General features: G+C 44.0%; 1 protein-coding gene and 1 non-coding gene across 2 annotated transcripts in view; one reads left to right on the plus strand and one right to left on the minus strand.

Moving 5' to 3' along the window:
- The first annotated feature begins 1392 nt into the window (after nt 1-1392).
- Nucleotides 1393-23400, plus strand: part of CD38 (CD38 molecule) — a 33104-nt gene continuing 11096 nt past the window's right edge. The window contains exon 1 of the mRNA XM_006101511.3: nt 1393-1649. Coding sequence (XP_006101573.1) covers nt 1393-1649 — 257 coding nt within the window. The remainder of the gene's footprint in view (nt 1650-23400) is intronic.
- LOC111828457 lies at nt 21076-21182 on the minus strand. The gene has a single exon (XR_002832326.1). It is a non-coding gene; the product is annotated as a U6 spliceosomal RNA (small nuclear RNA).

A 23400-nucleotide genomic window follows, 5' to 3' on the forward strand; every position in this document is an offset into this window, starting at 1 on the left:
GCTGCATGCCAGACATTTTCTAAGCACAATCCATGGAGAATAGAAAGGCACCCCCTTGCACATGCTCACAAAACAAGTAGGAATAGCGAACACTGACGGCATGCTTACCAGGTAGCAGGCATTACATGGAACATGCTGTCAACAGGAACTCACTCCTCATAAAAGCACCATGCAGTGGGTACTGGTATTGCCCCACTTTACATCTGAAGCACAGAGAGGCCAAGTAACTTACCCCATCTCGCCCAGCCATTGGGTGATGGAGCTAAGTTTGAACCCAGACCTTTACCAGGATGCCACTTAGGAGAAGGGGTAAGGCTTAGGTGGAGCCTTTAACAGGGGGCTGAGCAGGCCTTTGTCAACGCTAAGTAAACGGGGAGCATTGTTTCGCCAGTGAACGGCATTGTTTGTACAAAGGTGCCAAGGCAGGCATCCAGGAAGCAGTGTGACTAAAGTGTAAAGTTCGGCCAAAGGGAGCTGGCCGAAAGGGGCAAGAGCATACAGTGTGTTATGAAGGCATCTGCAGAGTAAGTTGACGGTGGCTGCCTCCCTCTCCCTTTTATTTTTTATTATGAGGGTACGTTTATTATTGAGGACAGTGAAACAAGGAAGAGCTTAGCATAGAAGAAGCAACAGGAGAGCCTTCGCAGGGCTGCTTTGGCTCTCTAGAAACCTTACAGGAAAGAAATGAGTGGAGGCGGGGCTGCTGTCAGCTCCCTGGGAACCCAGAGAAAAGGGGGCCTCCGTGGCAGGTTCTGGGAATTAGCCCTGGAGCAGCTGCCGCTGCCCATGGCTCCTCTGATTGCAAGCCTTGTGGGGTCCCTTAGCGTTTAGAGGTGGGGGAAGGGAGGAGAGGCAGGGGATGTCTGGGAAAGGCGCAGGGGTGCTCCTGGGAGGGTCCTTTGTCTTGAGGGCTTCATCCCTCTCCTCAGGCAGGTCTCAGGGGAGGGTTTCAGCAGAATAGTCCTGTTTTCCAGGTGAGCTCTTTCAGACTCCTGGTTTCTTCTGATTGGTCCCAGTCAGGGCAGCGGGTCACTGGTCATCGCAGCTGACCCCTGGCGCTACTCACCTGGTTTTGCTGCTTTTCTGAGCCTGGAGCCTAGATGTCATCTCTAGGGAGGTGACCTGTAACCGGCTGTAAATTGCTCAGTTAGCTGTCGCAGTTTCTCCGTTCACTCTCCCCTGGCTCAAGTCTTTTAAAGTCCTTCAAATCCTCATTGGTCTGGCAGGCCAGGGAACTTTGAGGGAGGGGCTGGCAGGCCAGGGAACTTCGAGGGAGGGGCTGGGGTGGGAAAGGAAGCCCAGAAAAGGCAAGTGAGAAATCTCTCCACCCTTCCTGCCCAGCCTGGCCGGGCTTCTCCTCCCACTCGACCGGCTGACCCTGTAGTGGCCCCCATGTCTGACCACAGATTCAGCCCCATGCCCGGAGAGGAACCCGGCTGCCACCTCTCCAAGAAAGCCAAGGTCTGTCTCGGCATCCTCCTGTGTGTCCTGGTGGCGGTGACGATCGTCGCGGTGGTGGTCGGAGTCCTGAAGTGGCCCCGGGCGCCCCCGCACCGGGAGTGGAATGGGACGGGCACCACTCCCCATTTTTCGGAGATCGTCCTGGGCCGATGCTACACCTACACTCAGGTCCTGTGGCCAGAGCTGAGGTGAGCTGGCGTCTGGGGGGCACAGATGGGCGCGGCGCTGCGGCTGATGCGCGCGGCTGGGGGCGCGGGGAGCTGTCTGACGGCCGAAACAAAGCCTCTTCTGTTTCCGTCCGCTGAGAGTCCGCTGGCTTGCCATTTCGCGCGCCCCTTGCAGGAGCGGGGAGCTGTGGCGCGGAGCGTGTGCGCGGAGGCCGGCTCAGCTGTGAACACTTGGCAGAGATGACCGCCCTCTGGGCAAGGTGCCCGGAGCCCGGAGCCCGGAGCCCGGAGCCCGGGCCGTCCTGACCCTCAGCCCCCGCTCGGCGCCCAAGGCTGCAGGGACAGAAAACCACCGCAGACGCGCACGCGGGGGTGGGGTTTGTTGGCATTTTCTACTTCTCATGGGTTTTCCGTTTAAGGTCTCTGACCTGAACATGCCCGGAAGGTTACAGGTGACACCTGCTTAAGTGGCTTGCAGAGTTTGACCTGACGGAATGGCGTCAGAAGGGCCAGACCTCTGAAATGAGCTTCATTCTTTAATAGAAAGCAGCACCCCAGCACCCCGAGTCCTCTTGCGCCGTCGTGAAATGAATGTGACTAGAGAACTCATTTAACACGACAAAGCAAAACAGGAACAACTTTAACAATTGAGCTATAACTTAAAGGACAAGGTGAATCAGCTCAATGAATGGATGAATGGGTCCAAACCCTGGAAGCACCACCCACATCAGGCCAAGGGACCAATGCCCGAAGGTTCCTCGTGCCCCCTCCCCGCTGGCTGCTAATCTCTCTCCTAAGAGATCCAGTTTCTTGACTGCTGTTTCCAGGGCTTGGCTTCCGCCAGAGAACACATTTTTGAAGTTCTACTAGAGTAGAACAAGCTGGGAAGCTACTGTTTGGGCTGCCAAAAGCGAGTTTGAAATGGCATACTTCTGCCTCCAAAACGCCTGCAGTCTGGGCTGGGAGCGGTGAGAGCTCCCCACTACCCACCCCCTGTTCCCCTGCCTCCCGAGGTGCTCAAGGGTTCGGTTCTCATGCAATACCCTAGGTTTTCAGCGCAAATTGTCCAAGTCCAAAGAGGGCCAGGGTCCCTTAAGTTTTGCTTACAAATAATTAACTAGTTAATTGAAGGAGAAACTAGAAGTTGAGGCTTTCTTTCAGGTTGTGACATTTAGTACTAATTAAATCAAGCGATATCCAATCCGAATTGCTAATGATGAAAGTGATATTTTTTCATTTTCACCTTAATTTGACATTTTTAAATGTTTGCTGTTGTTCATCTTTGGCTAGCACATCCACATGGTAAGCAGGATGCACCACAGACTTTTCATGTTTGTCAGGATGTTTGCTCACTATTAAACACACATGCATGTACACATATCTAATCTAATAAAAGAGAAACATGCAAATTGACTGAACTTCTGCTATGCCCCAAGCCACGCCCACCAGCCAATCAGAGCAACTATATGCAAATTAACCAACCAAGATGGCGGCTGGCAGCCAGGGAGCTGGAGCAAGCAGGAGGCCAAGCTTCCCGCCTGCCCTGTCCGGCTGTGGCCTCCACTCAAGGAAACAAAGTTTCAATTATAGAAGACAAATAAATCCCAGATACCTGCTTCCAGCCAGCCTCCACTGGGAGCTTGGGTGGCTGGGGGCCATGGCCAGCCTGCAAACAGCCATAAGCCCCTCACCCAGGATGGCCACACCCTCATGGTGGGAGCTTGGGTGGCTGGGGGCCGTGGCCAGCCTGCAAACAGCCATCAGCCCCTCACCCAGGATGGCCACACCCTCATGGGGTGAGGGTCCCCGCTGGGGGGCTTGGCCAGCCTGAAAATGACCCTCAGCCCCTCACTCAGGCTGGCCAGGCACCCCAGCGGGGACCCCCACCCTGAAGAGGCTGTGGCCAGCCTGCAAACAGCCATCAGCCCCTCACCCAGGCTGGCCAGGCACCCCAGCGGGACCCCCACCCTGATCTGGGACACCCTTCAGGGCAAACCAGCTGGACCCCACCCATGCACCAGGCCTCTATCCTATATAATAAAAGGGTAATATTAAATTGACCCTAACAGCAGAAAAACTGGGAATGACTGGTCACTATGACACACACTGACCACCAGGGAGCAGACGCTCAATGCAGGAGCTGCCCCCTGGTGGTCAGTGCGCTCCCACAGGGAGAGTTCTGCTCAGCTACAAGCCAGGCTGATGGCTGCCAGTACAGCGGTGGTAGTGGGAGCCTCTCCCGCCTCCTCAGCAGTGCTAAGGATGTCCGACTGCAGCTTAGGCCTGGTCCCCGCTGGCAAGTGGACATCTCCTGAGGGCTCCTGAGCTGACAGAGGAATGTCTGACTGCTCTTAGTCCCAATCTCTCAGAGAGCTGGGGGTCATGTCCCGAGGGGTCCCAGACTGTGAGAGGGCACAGGCCGGGCTGAGGGACCCCTGCCACCAAGTGCACAAATTTTTGTGCACCAGGCCTCTAGTGTATACATATATATGTTCAACATATACCTGTGTATGCATGTACATATCTTCACAATATTAACAGGGGTTATCTTCCTTTTTAAAAATATATTTTTATTGATTCCAGAGAGGAAGGGAGAGGGAGAGAGAGGTAGAAACATCAATGATGAGAGACAATCATTGATCAACTGCCTTCTGCACGCCCTCTATAGGGGATTGAGCCTGCTACCCAGGCATGTGCCCTTGACCAGAATAGAACCCAGAATCAAACCTGGGACCCTTCCATCCATAGGCCAGCACACTATGCACTAAGCCAAACTGGCTAGGGCTACAGGAGCTATCTTCTATTAGTAGTTTTTGAGCATGCAGATATCTCACAATACATGTTTTCACACTATACAATGGGTTAGTAGTTGATGCAGTACTATGTGCCAGGCACTTAAAATATTAACGCATTTGTCCTTAACAACTATACGAGGCAGAGACTACTGTTGTCTCATTTTCCATATGAGTAGACTGAAGCGGAGACCTTGAGTACACTGCCAAAAATTGGCTCCATACACTGAACTCAGTCACTGCTATGGTAGAGTGACCATAACATTTATTGTTCTTCTCTGGAAACATTTTGAAAAGAAAGAGGATGCTATTGATAATTATTCTGAGTCGCAGTAGACTTAAACCTGAATGTATGGTCAATTTATCCTTGTGTGGTTTAATGAAGGAACTCTGGAGCCACCTGCGTGGGTTAAAATATTGGCTCTGTAGCAATGTAACTTTGGGCAATGACCTTCCTTTCTCTGTGCTGCAAGATTCTCAACTATAAGATGGAATGATGGTACCTAACACGGAGAGATTGTGAGGAGTAAAAGGAATAATCCTGATATATACTAAGTGCTGAAATGCTAATTTTTTTGAAAATGCAATATCACAGATTTCTTTCAAAGTAAAAAATGTAGAGCAAGGCCAACGTAAAAAATGGATGCCTCATATTAGATTTATTTAAATCACAATCCAGTAATCAGTTCTCTGATGATAGAATTTATGTTTTTAGCTTTTTACTATTATTCTCTCTCTTTTTTTTAACTTAACAGTTGGTGTTGGAGATTTTCTAATGTTGGTACATACAGATTTACCTCATTTTCTTAAACAGCTCATAGTATTCCATAGGGTAGATGTAAACATTTCCTTGTGACAGAAAATAAATTTCCAATGTTCAGTCCCATTCATTCATTCAACAAATATTTGCTGAGCATCTACTATGTTCTAGGCAGTGATGTAGCTACTGACAATACAGGAGTGAATGACAAAGTTCCAACTCTCAAGAAGCTGCCAGCCTAGTTGGGAGAGACCTGTCTCAATGAGTGTCTTTGTACAGATATTGTTGTGTGCTTATGTTTCTGTAGGATAGATTTCTAGTGGTGGAATTGGTAGATCAAAAGAAGAATTATGCTTATTTAAAATTTTGATAAGTATTTCTAAATTCCCTCCAAAATAACTGGACCACTTTATACTCCCATCACCATCTATCAGAGGACAGGCTTCCCAAAATCTCCTCATTACCAAATAGTATCAACTCTTTCTCATTATGAGGAAAGTAACTTCTAATTGTTCCCTGTTTGTCAGTGAGTCTTCGCATGTGAGTTTATTGGCCATTTATGTTTTTCTGTAAATTTCTTGTTCAGATCGTTGCTGATTTCTTTTTTTTTTTTTTAAATATATTTTATTGATTTTTTACAGAGAGGAAGGAGGAGAGATAGAGAGTTAGAAACATCGATGAGAGAGAAACATCGATCAGCTGCCTCCTGCACATCTCCCACTGGGGATGTGCCCGCAACCCAGGTACATGCCCCTGACCGGAATCGAACCCGGGACCTTTCAGTCCGCAGGCCGACGCTCTATCTACTGAGCCAAACCGGTTTCGGCGAGATCGTTGCTGATTTCTACTGAGCTGTTTATTTCTTTTAATGGGAGACATTTATATATTGTGCACTATATATATATGGAGCTCAGTCACTGAGCCATGCTGGCCGGGTCTTTGGTATATTTCTATTAGCTCCATTAGTGCAGGTGACAGTGTAACTAAACTTTCCACCACTATATAACACTAGAGGCCCGGTGCACGAAATTCGTGCATGAGGCAGGGGGGTCCCTCAGTCCAGCCTGCAACGATGCCAGCGTCCCTCGCCCCAGCCTCTGTCCAGAGGCCCCTCCCCTTCTTCTGCGTGACTGGGGCCCCTCCCCTCCCTCTGTGTGGCCAGGGAGCGGATGCTGGGCTCACATTGCCAGGGCTACACCACCAGGGTTCCACCCCAGCCACTATGGGTGTCACCATCTTTGCCATGGAGTGATGGTTAATTTACATATTACTCTTTTATTAGATAAGATGGGTCATCTTTTTCTTAGCATCTGGTAACAATTTCCTCTGTGTCTGTCCAGCCTTCATGAACAGTACCCTTGAGGTCTTAAGTGTGCTGCCTAGTCCCCAATGCTAATGCCACATGTAGTAGTCAGGGTTGTCCAGAGTGACAATGATAGAAATAGAGAGATATTGATGACCTTTAAGGAATGGGTTCAGGTGATTGTGGAGGCTGACAAGTCCAAAATCTGCAAGGTAGGCAAGCAGGCTGAAGAGCCAGAGAAGAGTTGATGTTGCAATTCAAGTTTGAAGGCCATTAGCTGGCAGAATTCTCCTTTTTAGAGGGGATATCAGTCTTTTTCTTAACACCTTCAGCTGATTGAATAAGGCCCATCCATATTATGGAGAGTAATCCACTAAAAAAAAAAATCTATGAACTTAACAGTTAATCTCATCTAAAAAATACCTTCATGGAGACATCCAGATAGGTGACCAAATACCTGGGTACCATGGCCTAACTAAGTTGATACATAAAATGAATCATCATTCGCATGTTTTAGGTTTTTGTCATGTAGCATCTCACTCCCAGGTACCACTTCCTGTTCTGGTTTTCTATTGCTGCATCATTAACTACCTTAAAGTGTAGTGACTTAAAGCAATAAGCATTTATTATCTTTCAGGATTCTGTGGGTTGATTGGATCAGCTGGATGGTCTGCTTCATATGATATCAGCTGGGGCTGTGATCATCTGAGGGGCTGACTTGGCTGGAACATTCAAACTGTCACACTTATAGGATGGAGTCATGGCGCCTGGGCTCAGCTGGGACAGCCGGACCTCTGTTTCTCTTTAAATCATCTCATGGCCCCTCCTTCCCTGTGATCTCTCCTTGTGATCTCTCCATGGTGTAGCTGGATTCTTTCAGAGTTCCTAAACTCTTAAAAGTGGGCCCATCAGGTCTTCTTTAGACCCTTAATTGGCACATCACTTCCACCACATTCTATTGGTTTAAACAGTCACGGGTTGAGCCCACATTCCAAAGAAACAAGCGCCACCCTTGGATGGGGGAGTAACACAGATTTTGTGGACAACCCTTCATATATCTTTATGTTTGTTTTCTTAATTTCATTTCCTTCTAGTCTTTTTGTTTTTCTGTTACATCTACTGCTCTTTCCACTTTATTACCTTTTATTAACTACTAGAGGCCCAGTACATTAAAATTTGTGCACTGGGGCATGGTGGGGGGGTCCCTCAGCCCAGCCTGCCCCCTCTCACAGTCCGGGAGCCCTCAGGGGATGTCCTACTGATAGCTTAGGCCCGCTCCCCATTGGGAGCGGGCCTAAGCTGCAGTCTGGCCTCCCTCTGCAGGAGGCGATCAGCCAATCAGGGGAAAGCACTGCCCCCATCACTCCCTCACTGCTGCTGCCTCTGGCCTCCCTCTGTAGGAAGCGACCCAACCCAGCGTTCAGGGGAAGGTGACACCCCCATCATGCCTCTGCTGCTGCCACTACCGGCTGCGAGGCTGCCTGAGCCTCGGCCCTTGCAGCCATTGCAGCTTGCCTGAGCCTTGGCCCGGCCCTTGTTGCTTGAGCCTCAGGCCCTCGCAGTGGCAGCTGCCATCTGTGCTTTCCTGAGCCTTGGGCCAGCCCATCATCGGCAGCTTGCCTGAGCCTCGGGCTGGCCCTGGGCAGTGGCAGCCGCCATCCATGCACCTCCTGGTCAAGTCCCTGCTGGGGACGCAGCATCAAGTCCCTGCCCACCCGCTTGCACCTTGCAGCTCATGCAGCCCTGCCCACCTGCTCGCTCCCTCCTGGTGATCGCTTGTTGCGGTGTGAGGGCGTGATGACCACATAGGATATTTTAAAGTGACAAAAATCTACTATATTCCTCCTGCAATATAAGCTCCTTGAGTCTAGGGACTTTTGTTGACTGATATATCAGGAGGACCTAAAATAATGCCTGTAATATAATAAGCAGAAATATTGAGTTGAATTAAATGAATGGTATACAAGCTAGTATGTTAAGAATAATAGACATAAAGAAAGCCATAATTAATATATCTCCTCAATATACTTTTCAATACCATCATTTCCAAAATCCATCAATTTCTATATTGGGCACTTGGATTATTGTTTTCGCTTTTGTGTTAATAGCTTCTTAGCATTAGGACTTGATTTTTTTTATTTGTTCCTTTTCCTTGGTTTTCCTTTCCCAATATCTCTTACTCCCACAGAACCCACTCCCTGCCAGCCTTTTAGTGTTGAAATAATCTGGGAGCATTCCATGCAGAAAACTCCTCAACCGATCAGTTCTGGCCATCCTATCTGAAGGTTCACACACAGAAGCTACCTTCTAACCAAGATGGCCCTAGGCATATGGGACCCACTTGGCCCAAGCCTCAACAAAGTGTCAGCAAATGGTTAGCGCTGACACTCTAGGGAGTGTCCAGGCAGTAGTCAAGCCCTAGGGAATGTGGGAGAGTGGGACAGAGCCTGCAGGAAGATATGGAGAGCCAGCACCCAGAGTAAGATGGACCTCCAGGGCGGCACCTAGATGGTGTGGCTTCATTTCCATGAATCTTCTCACCTTGGGGAAAAACAGCTGTCCCCATGAATTGCAGGCATACATCCTGATGGCTGCCTTCTGTCTAGGGATGGGAGCAGACCCTTCTATGACAGCTCTCTTCCTTGCTGTCCCAAGTGATGCTAGGGTCCTGGAGGGCAGGGATTGTGTTCTTCACCTCTGTGTCCTTTGCTGCCTGGAACATTGCTCTTCACATTGTAGTCTCTTAATAGGTGCTTGCTCCATTAAACTCAGGTCCACATCATGCTGGTTGAAGCAAACGTAGAGTGAGACACTTAATCAGAGAAAATTCTTCATCCATTTCACTGTGTCCCCTAATGATCATTTTTGTGCCCAAAGTGACTTTCTTTCTGACTCCTCTATCTTCATTTCACAATTTATTTTTGTTTCCTTTTCCTCTTCAAAGTTTCTAGCAAGATGTCTTGGGGCCAATTCTTCATTTTTATTTCCCTGTGCCTCTCATTTTAATGATGTTAGCATTTTATTAGCTTCTACTCAATACAATGTATTAGTGCAAAATGTACAAAAAAGAAAACACTTAGTAAGCATTTGGTAAAGACTTACTGGGTGTCTGGTGCTCAGAGTAGGACTGGGGGCTTCGGGGAGAAAGAAAACACAGGTTCTGATCTCCAGGGCCCTGCAGGGGTGCCGGGGAGGACTGGCCTGGAACTTAATGCTGCAGGACAGCGTGATCTGTAACAGCAAAAAGCTTTCTACGTGATTGAGGTGGGGGGGCCCAGGGGTTGGGGTGGGGTGCTTCTGTGCTGTTAACTCTCTGCTAGATCCTGTAGAGGCATATCAGATACAATCAGGTACCAGTCAAACAAGAAAACATGAGAACTGCTATGAGCCAAGTGCCAGCAGATGCCACAGAGATTCAAAAATGAGCATCGCTAGCCAGTGGGGCAGAGTCAGGAAGGGCTTCATGAAAGAAGTAGCATATGAGGTCTTCCTTCTATGATAGAATTTCGGATAAGGTGTGTTCTGAATAGTGTGTGTTACTCTGTTGAATGAAGCCAGAGACACAGGTAAGAGTCTACTTCTGAGGGGAAGATCAGGCCACTTGATGGACCAACACTCTTTAGGGGTTGTGAGACCTTGGGAAGATTCCACTGGTGGGAGGGTCTGGACCTCATGTTGGCTCTTTCACAACCTGGACTTTCTCAGCACACAAGATACTCTGAGGGTGACCGTACTTGCACAGGACAGAATTCCAGCATGTTTTTCCTTGAGAGTGATGGAATGGCCATCTGCTCAACGTCTATTCCCAGTTAGACCCCAAACTTCATCAGATCATCGCACGCCCTCACATTCACTTGTGCATCCTCAATGCTCAGTTCTGTGATCACCACGCTTCCTTAAATCCCACCTTGCATTCTGGGGTTTGAAGCCAGAGACCAGTGAGTAGCCAGGGAGTCTTAGAAGCACCTAGCCAAATATGGAAGGTAAAATAGGGAAAGCGAGACAAGGCTCCAAGCTGTGGGGCCTGGGTGCTGCTGTGGTCATAAACCTCTCAGCATGGTAGGAATAGAGGTAATATAGCTCAGCATAATAACGGCCATATATGACAAACACACAACCAACATCATATTCAATGGGAAAAAACTAAAAGTATTACACTTAAGATTGGAAACAAAACAGGAATGTCTGCTTTTACCACTCTTATTCACATAGTACTGGAAGGTCTAGTCATAGTGATCAGACAAGAAGAAGAAATAAAATCGGAAAGGAAGAAGTAAAGCAGTCATTATTTGCAGATGACATGATACTGTGTATAGAGAACCAAAATTCCACCAAAAAACTACTAGAATTGATAAATAAATTCAGAATACAAAATAAATATGCAGAATTTAATTGCATTTTAATACACCAATAATGAACTATCAGAAAGGGAAATGAAGAAAACAACCTCATTTACAATTGCATAACAAAATACCTTGTAATAAACTTAACTAAGGATGTAAAAGACCTGTACTCAGAAAATTATAAGACATTGAAGAAAGAAATTAAAGAAGATAGAAATAAATGGAAACATATACCATGTTCATGGATAGGAAGAACTAATATTATTAAAATGTTTATATAACTCAAAGCAATCTATAGAATCAATGCAACTCCTGTCAAGATACCAATGGAATATTTCACAGAATTAGAAAAAATATTCCAAAAATTTATATGGAACCACAAAGACCCCAAATAGCCACAGCAATCTTGAGAAAGAAGAACAAACTTGGAGGAATCATGCTACCTGATATCAAACTATACTATATATAATGTCATAGTAATAAAAATAGCATGTTACTGGCATAAAATCAGGCATATAGATCAATGGAGCAGAACAGAGTCTAGAAATAAACCCACACCTTTATAGTCAATTAATATTTGACAAAGGATGCATAACATGCAATGGGGTAAAGATAGTCTATTTAATAAATGGTGTGGGGTAAATTGGACAGATATGTACAAAAGAATAAAACCATTTTCTTACACCATACACAAGAATAAACTCAAAATGGATTAAAGACTTAAATGTTAGACTCAAAACCATAAAAATCCTAGAAGAAAAAAGGCAGCAAAATCTCAGACCTTTATCATGGCAATATTTTCTTCTGATATATCTCCTTGGGCAAAGGAAACAAAAGAAAAAAAATATACAAATGGGACTATATCAAACTAAATAACGTTTTTGCACAGCAAAGGAAACAATCAACAAAATGAAGAAACAACCCACTTGAATGGGACAGCATGTTCACTGATACATCTGAAAAGGGGTTAATATCCAAAATTTATAAAGAGAATTCAACACCAGGAGAACAAGCAACCCAATTAAAAAATGAGCAAAGGACCTGAATAGACACTTCTCCAAAAAGGACATACAGATGGCCAAAAGACATGTGAAAAGATGCTCAATATCACTAATTAGCATAGAAATGCAAATTAAAACCACAAGAAGATATCACCTCACATGGGTCAGAATGGCTATCATCAATAAATCAACAAACAACAAGTGTCAAGGATGTGGAGAAAAGGGAACCCTTGTGTATTGTTGGTGGGAACTGACTTATGACCCAATGATTCCACTTCTGGGAATATATCCAAAGAAAACCAAAACACTTATTCAAAAGACTGCATGCACTTCTATGTTCACTGCAGCGTTATTTACAATAGCCAAGATTTGGAAACGGCCCGAGTGTCCGTCAGTAGATGAGTGGATAAAAACAGCTGTGGTACATTTCTGAGAGGAATACTACTTGGCTGTAAAAAAAGAAGGAAATCTGAATAGAGCTGGAGAGTGTTATGCTAAGTGAAGTAAGCCACCCAGAGATGACAAGTATCATATGATTTCACTTATATGTGGAATCTAATAAACAAAACAAACAAAACAGAAACAGACTCGCCAGGCCCACGTGGTTCAGTGGCTGAGTGTTGACCTATGAAACTAGGAGGTCACGGTATGATTCCCGGTCAGGGCACATGCCTGGGTTGCGAGCTCGATTCCCAGTGTGGGGCATGCAGGAGGCAGCTGATCAATGATTTTCTCCCATCACTGGTGTTTCTATCTCTCTCTCCATCTTCCTTCCTCTCTGAAATAAATAAAAATATATTTTAAAAAAATAGAAGCAGACTCATAGATGCAGAAAACAGACTGGCAACTGTTAGAGGAGAGGGGGTTGGGGACTGCATAAAAAAAGTGAAGAGATTGAGAAAAAACCAAAAAAACAACACCAAACAACTCATAGATGTAGAAAACAGTATGGTGAGTACCAGTCTTGCAGTTTGGCACAGTGGGGACAGAAACTCAACTCTTTCTACCCTTGGACTCTGAAAACCCATTAGGTTGGTGAGAAAACTGAGGCATGGAGTGATTTTCCCAAGGTCCAGAGCTGGTAAGCAGTAGGACAGGCACAGCCTGGAGCCACGATGTCATATGGCTTTCAAGAGCACGCTCTAAGCAGCTCTCAGGGTGTGGGGCAACCCATTTCAATTCTACTGGCATTTCTGTAGACTGCAAAGGAGGCAGCTGGTACTTTTTCTGTCTGTCTCAAAGGTGAGTTAAGAGGCTGATGTGTGGTCACTGGTCTCCTCCTGTTAGGGAGACAAGGTGCCAGAGTTCCGTGCTTTGTCTTGGTACTTCAGGAAATATTTCTGGTCTCTGCAGGTAAAGCAGCAGAATGCCATGTCCTGCCCTGGTCGCCACGACGCGTTCTTTGTGGTTTAATCTCGCCTCTTGAACCATCACCTCTTAGACCTGAGTCAGGAAGGACATAGCGCTTACTAGTACTCTGTACCCTTAATCCTGTGTCCCCAGGAAGCTCTAATTCATCACAGCACCGTGGGTGAGCCCGGGTCCAGTCTCACAATCCTCAACACGGCAGAACACATAGATGCTGCTAATTGGTTAGAGTTGTTCCAAGCGATGATACCTACTTCCAGTGCTGCTTCAGAATCCTGGTGTTTGTCAGGAGCGAGGGGTGGCAGGATGAGAAGCTGTATAAAGAAGTTCAAGGGCCTGGGGCTGCTTGGCTTGGAGAAATCTGACAGGAGATATTCAGGGTGTGCAGGTTCAAGCACAGTCTTGTTGCAAGGGGGTCAGATGTGTACTGTGTAGCTGTATAAGGTGGAATCAGAGCCCCAAATAGCAAAGAGTAGAGAATAGCAGCCACATTTGCACAGCTCATTGCAATTCAAATTCATTTGTTGAAGCAGAAGGTTCAAAAGGTTAACAGCATGATTTCATAACCTGGAGAATCAACACGTGTCAAAGATTTATGAGTCAGGAAATGATAAAGTCAGTTCAAAGAACATTTGTAGGCACTAAGTATTTATAAGTACTTAAAAGGGAGTATTATAATTATATTTATAGGTTAGATATTAAGCTGGTTAATGTTCTACAAGGTAGTAAAATGCCATAGGTTTTGGGGATATCTTTCTTTTTTAAAAAAAATCTTTATTGTTCAGATTATTATACATATTCCACTCCCCCCCCCATAGCTCCCCTCCACCCGGTTCCCACCCCACTCCAGGCCTTCCCCTCACACACTGACCTCGTCCACAGGTGTAAGCTCTTTGTCCTATCTCTTCCCGAAACCCCCACATCCCCTCCCTCCTGAGAATTTTCAGTCTGCTCCCTTTCCATGCCCCTGATTCTATTACATTCACCAGTCTGTTCTGTTCATCAGGTTTTTTATTCATTTGACTTTTAGGTTCACTTGTTGATAGTTATGTATTTGTTGTCACTTTGTTGTTCATAATTTTTTATCTTTACCTTTTTCTTCTTCCTCTTCTTAGAGAATAGCCTTCAGCATTTCATATAATATGGTTTGGTGGTGATGAACTCCTTTAACTTTTTCTTGTCTGTGAAGCTCTTTATCTGACCTTCAATTCTAAATGATAGCTTTGCTGGGTAGAGTAATCTTGGTTGTAGGTTCTTGCTATTCATCACTTTGTATATTTCTTGCCACTCCCTTCTGGCCTGCATAGTTTCTGTTGAGAAATCAGCTGACAGTCGTATGGGTACTCCTTTGTAGGTAACTAACTGTTTTTCTCTTGCTGCTTTTAATATTCTCTCTTTGTCTTTTGCCCTTGGCATTTTAATTATGATGTGTCTTTGTGTGGTCCTCTTTGGATTCCTCTTGTTTGGGGTTCTTTGCGCTTCCTGGACTTGTAAGTCTATTTCTTTCACCAGTTAGGGGAAGTTTTCTGTCATTATTTCTTCAAATAGGTTTTCAATATCTTTCTCTCGCTTGGGGAAATCTTTCTTTAGGACAGAAATTATCCACATCTCTAACAGACAAGATCTTTAAGTTACCATCAAACTTCGGGAAGTTTGATAGTAAACAGCAAAGATAGTCATTCTGCTAGATAATGATTTCTTAGATAAACCAGTCAAATACCTCTACTTCCCCCACCCCCACCCCCAAATTTCCTTTTGTTCTTTCTCAGAGGCAAATAGCGCTACTTGTTTTTCCTTTATCTTTCCAGAAATGTTCTCTGAATATATAAGTTTATATTCATTTCCCCCCACATATTCTCTCTTCTGTCTCACCCCCCGCCCCCACCCACTTACCAATGTATCTTGGTGATCAGTGTAGTCTCATTCTAAGTTACATAGTGTTCCATTTGACGGATTATTTTTGTTACCACATTCACACTTGTATTGATGGACACTGGGGTGTTTTAAACCTTTGCCATATATTTCAAAAATGCTGCATCAAAATCCTCATGTGTATAAGATAGAATCCTGGAAGTGGAATAACTAACTTAAAGAATAAAATGCCATTTTAATTTTGAAAACATATCCAGCTTTCTCCTTATGAGGCAATTCTCTTCTTGAGGCAATGGGAGTTTCTATTTCCCCATAACTTCACTACACAGGTTGTTTTGAACTTTTTTTATTATTATTTTCTGATTTTTATCAATGTTATAAGGGAAGATGTTACTGCAGTTTTATTTTAATTTGTCTTTATTTTGGGTTTTTGCCCTGAAAATGAACTTTGCTTTTGCCAGCTAAATACCTAATACTCTGCCTGTCTCTCAGGAAGCACGCTGCATTTATTGAACAAAAGAATGGAAATCTAAAATAGATAAAGTATTTTATTAATATAAATATACATTATAAGTTCGTGTTTATAACAATTGGATAGTATAATGATGATAAATATATTTTAATGAGTATAAGAAATTGAAGTAAAGGGTCACAAGATTTTCACAGAATGATCAGACCCAGGTGATATTTTGTAGAATTGAATACCTAAAACCTGTATAATTTTATTAATCAATGTCACCCCAATAAAGTCAATAAAAAATAAAAATAAATAAATAATTTGTTTTGCTTTACAGTTTTAGGATAATTTTCATTTCAACAGATAAATATCAAGGAACTGGCTTAGTATTATAGGAGAAACATACTCAGGCTTGGAATGGGGATAAAAGGTGAGAGTTTAAAAGGATACATTTTAGGAAATTGTTTTATTTTCTTTTTAATATATTTTTATTGATTTCAGAGAAGAAGGGAGAAGGAGAGAGAGAGATAGGAACATCAATGATGAGAGAGAATCATTGATCGGCTGCCTCCTGCATGACCCCTGCTGGGGATCCAGCCTACAACCCAGGCATGTGTCCTTGACCGGAATCAAACCCAGGACCTTTCAATCCACAGGCCAACGTTCTATCTAATTAGCCAAACCAGCTAGGGAAGGACATTGTTTTCTCAATGATACACTCAAAATATATTTTTTCCCAAGATCTTTCCTGAAATAAATTTACAAAGTACATTATCTGACAATAATCTAGGAATCAATAACAGAAAGATTAGCATTGCATTTGGAAATTAAAACAGCTCTTGACATGACTTTCCTTGATGATAATTCAGATGCTTAGTTCTCTCTTTTCATATTCCTGGATTGAGCAAGAGCATCTGGCACAGTTAATAACTTCTTCCTGCTTAATATACTTTCTTCACTCAGCTTCCAGCGCAACCCAATCTTCTGCTTTTTGTCCCATATCCCTGGTTGTACTTTCCCAATGGTTCCTCCTTCCAATCTCTTATGTTGGAGTGTCCCAACACTCAGTTCTTGGTCATCTTCTTTTCTTTGTCTTTTGGCTGCTTTGGATAGTCTCACAGCTTTATTTCTCCTGAACTTCAGGCTCATATACCTTTCTGCTTATTCCACAGCTTCACTTGCATGTTTAATAGACATTTAAAACTCGGTGTGACCCAAATTGAACTCCTGATCAAAGCCACCTCCATCCAAAGCCTTCTTCATCCCAGTTATCAGCAACTCCATTCTTCCATTGTCTCAGATCCCAAACCTTGGAATTATCATTGACTCCTTAGTTCTCTAACACTCCACATCCAGCTCATTAAGAAATTACAATGAATCCAGAATCTACTACTTCTCACCGTTGTCACTGCTACCACACTGATCTATTAGTAAATCACCATCAGCATCTGCCCAGATTAATAGTCTACCTACCTCTGCCCTTTCCTTCTTCAGCCCATACTCAACAAAGCAATCTGAGAAATCCTTTGAAATGTAAGTAATACCATGTATCTCCTGTGCTCAGAATTCTGTATGGCTTTACAGTTCACCATGAGTAGAAGCCAAATTCCTTGCACTGACTTATGAAACCTGCCAAGTCCGATATTATTATCCTTCTGACTTCATTTCCATCTACTCTCCACCTTGCTCACTCTGTTGCACCCACACTGGCTTCTTTGGCATTTCTTGAACATATCAGGCATCAGGGCCTTTGGTATGGCTGTTCCTTCTGCCCAGAATGCTGTTCCCTTGGATGTCTGTATGACTAAGTCCCTCACTTCCTTCAATTCTTTGCTCAAATGTCATCTACTGTCCACCCTGTTTAATGCTGAATACTGCCACCTCCTTCTGTATCACTTTTGACCCCTTATCCTACTCTACTTTTAGTGTTTTCCATGGATCTCAAACATGTCTTAGGGTACTCTATAATTTGTTTATTGTTGATTGTTTAGAGTTTCCCTCTGATAGAATGTAATCTCCCACAAGGACTACTAGTATTTTACATGCCCATAAATGTGATTAGCACATATTTGATTCTCAATAAATATTGTCCAAATTAATGAATTATGAGTTCTAAGTTTTCCTTTGGCCTGAAGAATCTTCTGATTTTAGTTCTGCTGAGAAAATCCCAAGTGCCTCAGTGAATTGCTCATCTCTCCCACAAGGTGGCAGTCTTTGCCATCAATACCGACTCCTGTAGCCTCAAATTTGAGAACTACTTGAGGTAAACTTCCTGTTTTCTTTGGGCCAACACAACCTGCCCTGCAGGACTTGTCAGCAGGAAAATTCATCGAATGTGTGCAATTGCCCCTCGAGATCTAAGTGCTTTTAGGATTTAGGGTGTGTGAGCTTTCCCTGGAGAACAACACATTATGAATGTGATGTTGCTTTACTGACAGGGACTTGAAATATAATTGCTAGTGGGAAGGGTGTAAGTTTAGTGTGAGAGGACAGCATAGTGTCATGAACCCTGAAGTAGCTGACAACATACCACCTGGATTTAACCACCAAATATATCTGCTTTTCCACCCTAGCATGGATGTCAGAGCATAAGACTTTAACCCTTTCTGCCCCATCTCTCTCGCCCCATTCACTGTATACATTGCCTGGAAATAACTGTGCCCCATTCTGGTCTTCGACTTATCATGTTGGGAAATGACAACCCCTCTGGGGTCTGAGGGTCTCACTTCTGTTAGGAACAGCCTCGTTATGAGACTAGTGCATTGAGTTTAAATTTCCTAAGGGAGGCAGCATTGTCGGAACTAATCAAATCGCCTCACACCTGCCAGAATGGCTACCATGCACCGATCAACAAATGACAAGTGCTGGCGAGGATGAGGAGAAGAGGGAACCCTAGTACACTGGGAATGCAGACTGGTGCAACCACTATGGAAAATAGTATGGAAGTTCCTCAAAAAATTAAAAATGGAGCTGCCATTTGACCCAGTGTCCCACTACTAGGAATATATCCTAAGCCCAAAACACCAATATGCACCCCTGTGTTCATAGAAGCATTATTTATAATAGCTAAGATCTGGAAACAGCCCAAGTGCCCATCAGTAGATGAATGGATAAAAAAGCTGTAGTACATTTACACTATGGAATACTATGCAGCTGTAAAAAAACAAGGATCTCTTACCCTCTGAGACAACATGGATGGGCCCAGAGAGTATTATGCTAAGTGAAATAAGCCAGTCAGAGAAAGACGAATATCACATGATCTCACTTATATGTGGAATCTAAGGAACAAAAACTGATGAACAAAATAGAAAAAAAAGAGAGAGAGGGCGACTCCTGGAGGATAGGGTAAGTGAGGAATCGTCTGGAGTCTTTTGGAAGGAGCAGAGTAGTAGGAAGGGGAGGATAGAATATTGACCTAGAATCCTGACATTTGTGCTCAGCCCACACTGAAAGCAGAACACTGCTATTAGGCTAAGACTCCAGCTCAGCAGGAAAACTTACTAACAAATGGAGACTTTCAGATGAATAAGGGTGGGCTTTCTGGTTCTTTGCAAGAAGAATGAGCACTCATTGTAGGGATCCATGGGGTCAGGGACAGTTCAGTTCAAAAATGTTAGAAAGGACTTACAGGATTTGGGCTTGTTTTATGAAATGTTAGAGGAAATTTCCAGGAGATTGGCTTTGCATGGATGCTGCCAGGAAGCAGAAGGGATGGGGGTAATTCTGTGATCGGTGTCAAAACTAATCAAATCAGCTAGGCTGGAGGAATGGAGCAGAGTTGAAGCTGTTATTGGCAAAGAAGCAGCAGGCACTATATTTGCTACAATAAACAGATGTTTGGTCATATTTGTGTGGTTTGGACATTGTTTTTACCTGTAGATATTGCTGTCTATTGTAGTCACACAATGACCATATCTGATGTTGGTGTCCTTAAATTATGTTCAGTAGAAGATTATCAAGGCCACCTGGCAAGTGCCAGAGGCTGTGTTTCCCTTTTTCATCTCCAGTATCTCCACATACCACCTTGCGCACTCTAGGTCCCAGGGAGGAGGGAGAGGCAGCTGGCTAGTGATGTCGTTACTTAATTTGGGAAGAGGGACAGTCCTGGGGAAAGAAGGAAGGCAAGTGAGCTGGTCTAGTCTCCTTGTCAACAGGACTTCCAGGTAGATCCACTAATGACATTTGCTAGAACAAAGAGACCTGTCTCTGTGTCTTGAGTACCCTTCGCAAGAGGCCCTTGGTTCAAGGATTACTCATTGAAAACAAATTCAGAATCTGTAGACATGAGTTCCCGGGAAGCCATGCAAAGTGCAGAGCTCTCTGGGGAATACAACGGAGAAGTTCCATCACTTCAGTCCCTTTGGCTGTGTGAGGAGCCTGACACCACCTCACTGGGTGACTGGTCTATTTTTCTGGGCCAGGCAGGTGTATCCCATGTAGAAAGGCAGGCAGGATCCAGGAGGGATGTAGGATGTGGTGCCTTTTCCTTTCTCTGTCTGAGCCTCTCAGTTACTTGTCTCCTTGGCATTTTAAAGTTTGAGTCTGGGTATGATCTGTGATTTGTGAGAGTGCCATTTGACAATGAGTCTTGCTAAAGGAAGTCTTTAAAGTAGAGAGAATACTCCGCTGGAAGACCTCCGTGTCACTACGCCATCCCAGCCTTTCTAGTCAACTGTTGATGCTTTCTATTGAGTTCTTTATAGCAGTGATGTCATTTTTCATTTCCTCTTGGTTCTTACACATATTGTTGAATTTGTCTTCCATTCTTTTCATCCACCTTATGGCCATTTCTCTGAATTGTTTCTCTGACAGGTTGCTTGCCTCGATTGCCTCCATTTCATTTACTTCCTTTTCTGGTGATGCCTGTTTTTCATTCATATGCGGGCTGTTTCTTTGTCTCCCCATGATCTCTCTTCTCCAGGTGTTTGGTTATGTAGTTCTCTCTCTGCTGCGTTGATTTAAATGCACAAAATACAGCACAACAAGGCACAACACACAAGGCACTGAACACAAATGTATTCACAATACTAATAACCCCAAATAAAGGTGACCACCAGAGCAAAGAGAATTAGGGGATAAGGAAGAAAGAAGAGAAAAAAAAGAGAAAAAGAAAAGAAAAGGAGTGCAAAAATGAAGTTTGGAAAAGGGAAAAAAAAGTAAGAGAGAAAAGAAAGAGAATGAAATAGAAGAGGGGAAGAAACTATTTATATGGGGAGAAAACTCCAATAGAACAGCCACTAATCCCAACAAATTCCCGCAACAGATCCCTAGAGATGAATGCAAACTACAAACAACAACTAATATCAAGCAAGGCGAGGGAACACAGAAGCAAAAAAATAACTGGGGGGAAAAAAGCCAAGAGAAAAATAAAAAGCAAAAGCAAAACAATCTCACAAACAAGCATAAAAAACCCCAATATACTCAACAATCAAGCAAACAACAACAAAACAACAGAGAGAAAAAAAAATTGGATAGTGAAGAAAGAGAAGAGAGAGGTGTATATGGATTTAGAGCAGGGGATTGGAAATTAGATATATAAGTAGGGTGAAATAAAAATATGGAACGCTTCACGAATTTGCGTGTCATCCTTGTGCAGGGGCCATGCTAATCTTCTCTGTATTGTTCCAATTTTAGTATATGTGCTGCCGAAGCGAGCACGCCATCCCAACCCTTACTTCACATCATTAGGCCTTGAGAAGTGGGTGGGGAACAATGCTAAGTCTTGCTTGGTTATTGTCTTTAACTGGTTGAGGGATGAGAAAAAGACACTGCATAGTCAAAAGATGCGGGGAGGGCAACCAAGGGCGCTTGGGCCTGAGGTTCCCATGCTCTAAGACATTCCATGGTTCTCAAATGTTTGGTTTAATTGCTCAAGCAACTTAATAAGAACATGAAAGTGTTGTTTTGACCCCTGAGTGTAATATATGCTTATTATAAAAAGTATGAACGTGAGGTTAGGAAGCAATTCTTATATACCTAGTAACTAAATATAGCTATCTTTATAACATGGTCTAATTACTATGTTTTTTTTTCCCTTCAATTTTTAAAAATTGGTGGTGATCAGACCATATTTTCATTTAAAAATTTAACCCTTCTTTTTGGATAATTCATGCATCCATTTTTGTATTGAACCAACAATAAAGAAAACTATAAGGCAAACGTGTAAGTTCCCCTTATTCCTCTTCCCAGAGACAACCCCAGTTACCAGGGTGCTACTCAGCCTTTCTTCTATTTTCTGTAAGTTGAAGTCTACTTTTCTCACTCAGTGGAAAATAACCACTCACCAAGCTATCCCAAGCTGTGTATAAGCACATCGTTCAAAGGCTGCTTTATAGTCCACTGGGCAGAGGCACCCTAGGAAACCTTCCCTCCTCCTTGGCTGCACATCTCTACTCATTCTGGACCCCATCAAAGGAAGCAAAGCCAGAGAGTGGTCAAATAGAAACTCACAGTGGTTACAAATATAGATGGATTTTCCATGTCACAGCAACTGGAGGAGCAAACAAAGGCAGATCCTTTTCAAAGTGAAGATACTGAGTCACTCAGCCAAGGCCTTTTATTGATCCCTGTTTCTGTCCTCTGTGGTAGAAAATTAGAACGTGTTCTACTGTTTATTGTGTTCTCATATTTTAGTGCCTCGAGCAAGTCACCAGTGCTGTAACTGTAATTAATTCTGTTCTTTCTCTGTCCTGCACTGTGATATGAGTGGTTAAAGGGTAGAAATAGTACATACTTATCTTTACAGCCCTGTGCCCATTGTGAGGCTCTAATGGGCTCGGGGTGAATATCTACACTAATAAAAGAGAAACATGCAAGTTGGTGTCACTCCACTACACCCACCAGCCAATCAGATGATATGTAAATTAACCCAACAAAGATGGCAGTTAATTTGCATATGCAGGCAGAAAGCGAAGACTGAAGACAACGTAGAAGGAAGCCAAGTGCTGCAGAAGGGAGCGAAGCTGCAGGGAAGCAAGCAGGGCAGCGGAGATGGGAGGGAAACAAGCTGGTGGTGGAGGCGGGAGGGAAGCCCACCTCGGTGAATTTCGCTCCCTTCTCTGCTTCGCTCGGGCAGCAGGAAGCCCTATTCTTGCAGGAATCTTCCTGCAATGGGCCTCTAGTTTGTGGAATAAAAGAGTGGGTGGAAGAAGCAACCCAAGTGTCATGACAGATGAATGGATAAACCAATGTAGTATGCACCTACAATGGAATGTTACTCGACCTTTAAAAGGCAGGAAATCATAGCACATCCACAACATGGAAGAACCCTGAGGACAGCATGCTCAGTGAAATAAGCCAGACACAAAAAGAAAAATACCTTATCTGAGGTACCTACAATAGTCAAATTCATGAGGCAGAAAGTAAACGTGTTATTATCCCCTTTTATAGATGAAGAAACTGAGGCTGGAGCAATTGAATAGCCTGTCTTGGAAGGCGATGCTTTCCCACCACCAGGGGCTATTTAAAGGGGACCTGGAGTGAAAATTTCTATTTCAGACTGTTTTCTCCTGTGGGGCCCACTCAGTTTTCCAGAGTGATTTTTCAAAACAAAAATCAAATGAAGCCACTTCCATGCTTAAAACCATCCAATGGCTTCCCATGATAATTAAAGTACAATTTGAAATCTTTTCATTGGTCCCAAAGGCCCAAATCATCTGCCTCTCAATTATTTTTTTGACTTGATTTCTCACCATACCACACCTTCCCTTGTTTCTTTACACTGCAGTGATGCTGTTGATCTCTCAGTTCCTCAAAATCAGCAAGGTTTTTCTGCCTCAGGACCTTTGCTCGTGCAGGACCCTTTGGCTGGAATGCACTTTTCCCTATCCTTTAGTCTCTGCTACATGGTCTGCTCCTGACCAGCCTCCCTAGAGTA

This window comes from Myotis lucifugus, unplaced genomic scaffold (genome assembly GCF_000147115.1).
Source record: "Myotis lucifugus unplaced genomic scaffold, Myoluc2.0 scaffold_367, whole genome shotgun sequence".
Lineage (NCBI taxonomy): Eukaryota > Metazoa > Chordata > Mammalia > Chiroptera > Vespertilionidae > Myotis > Myotis lucifugus.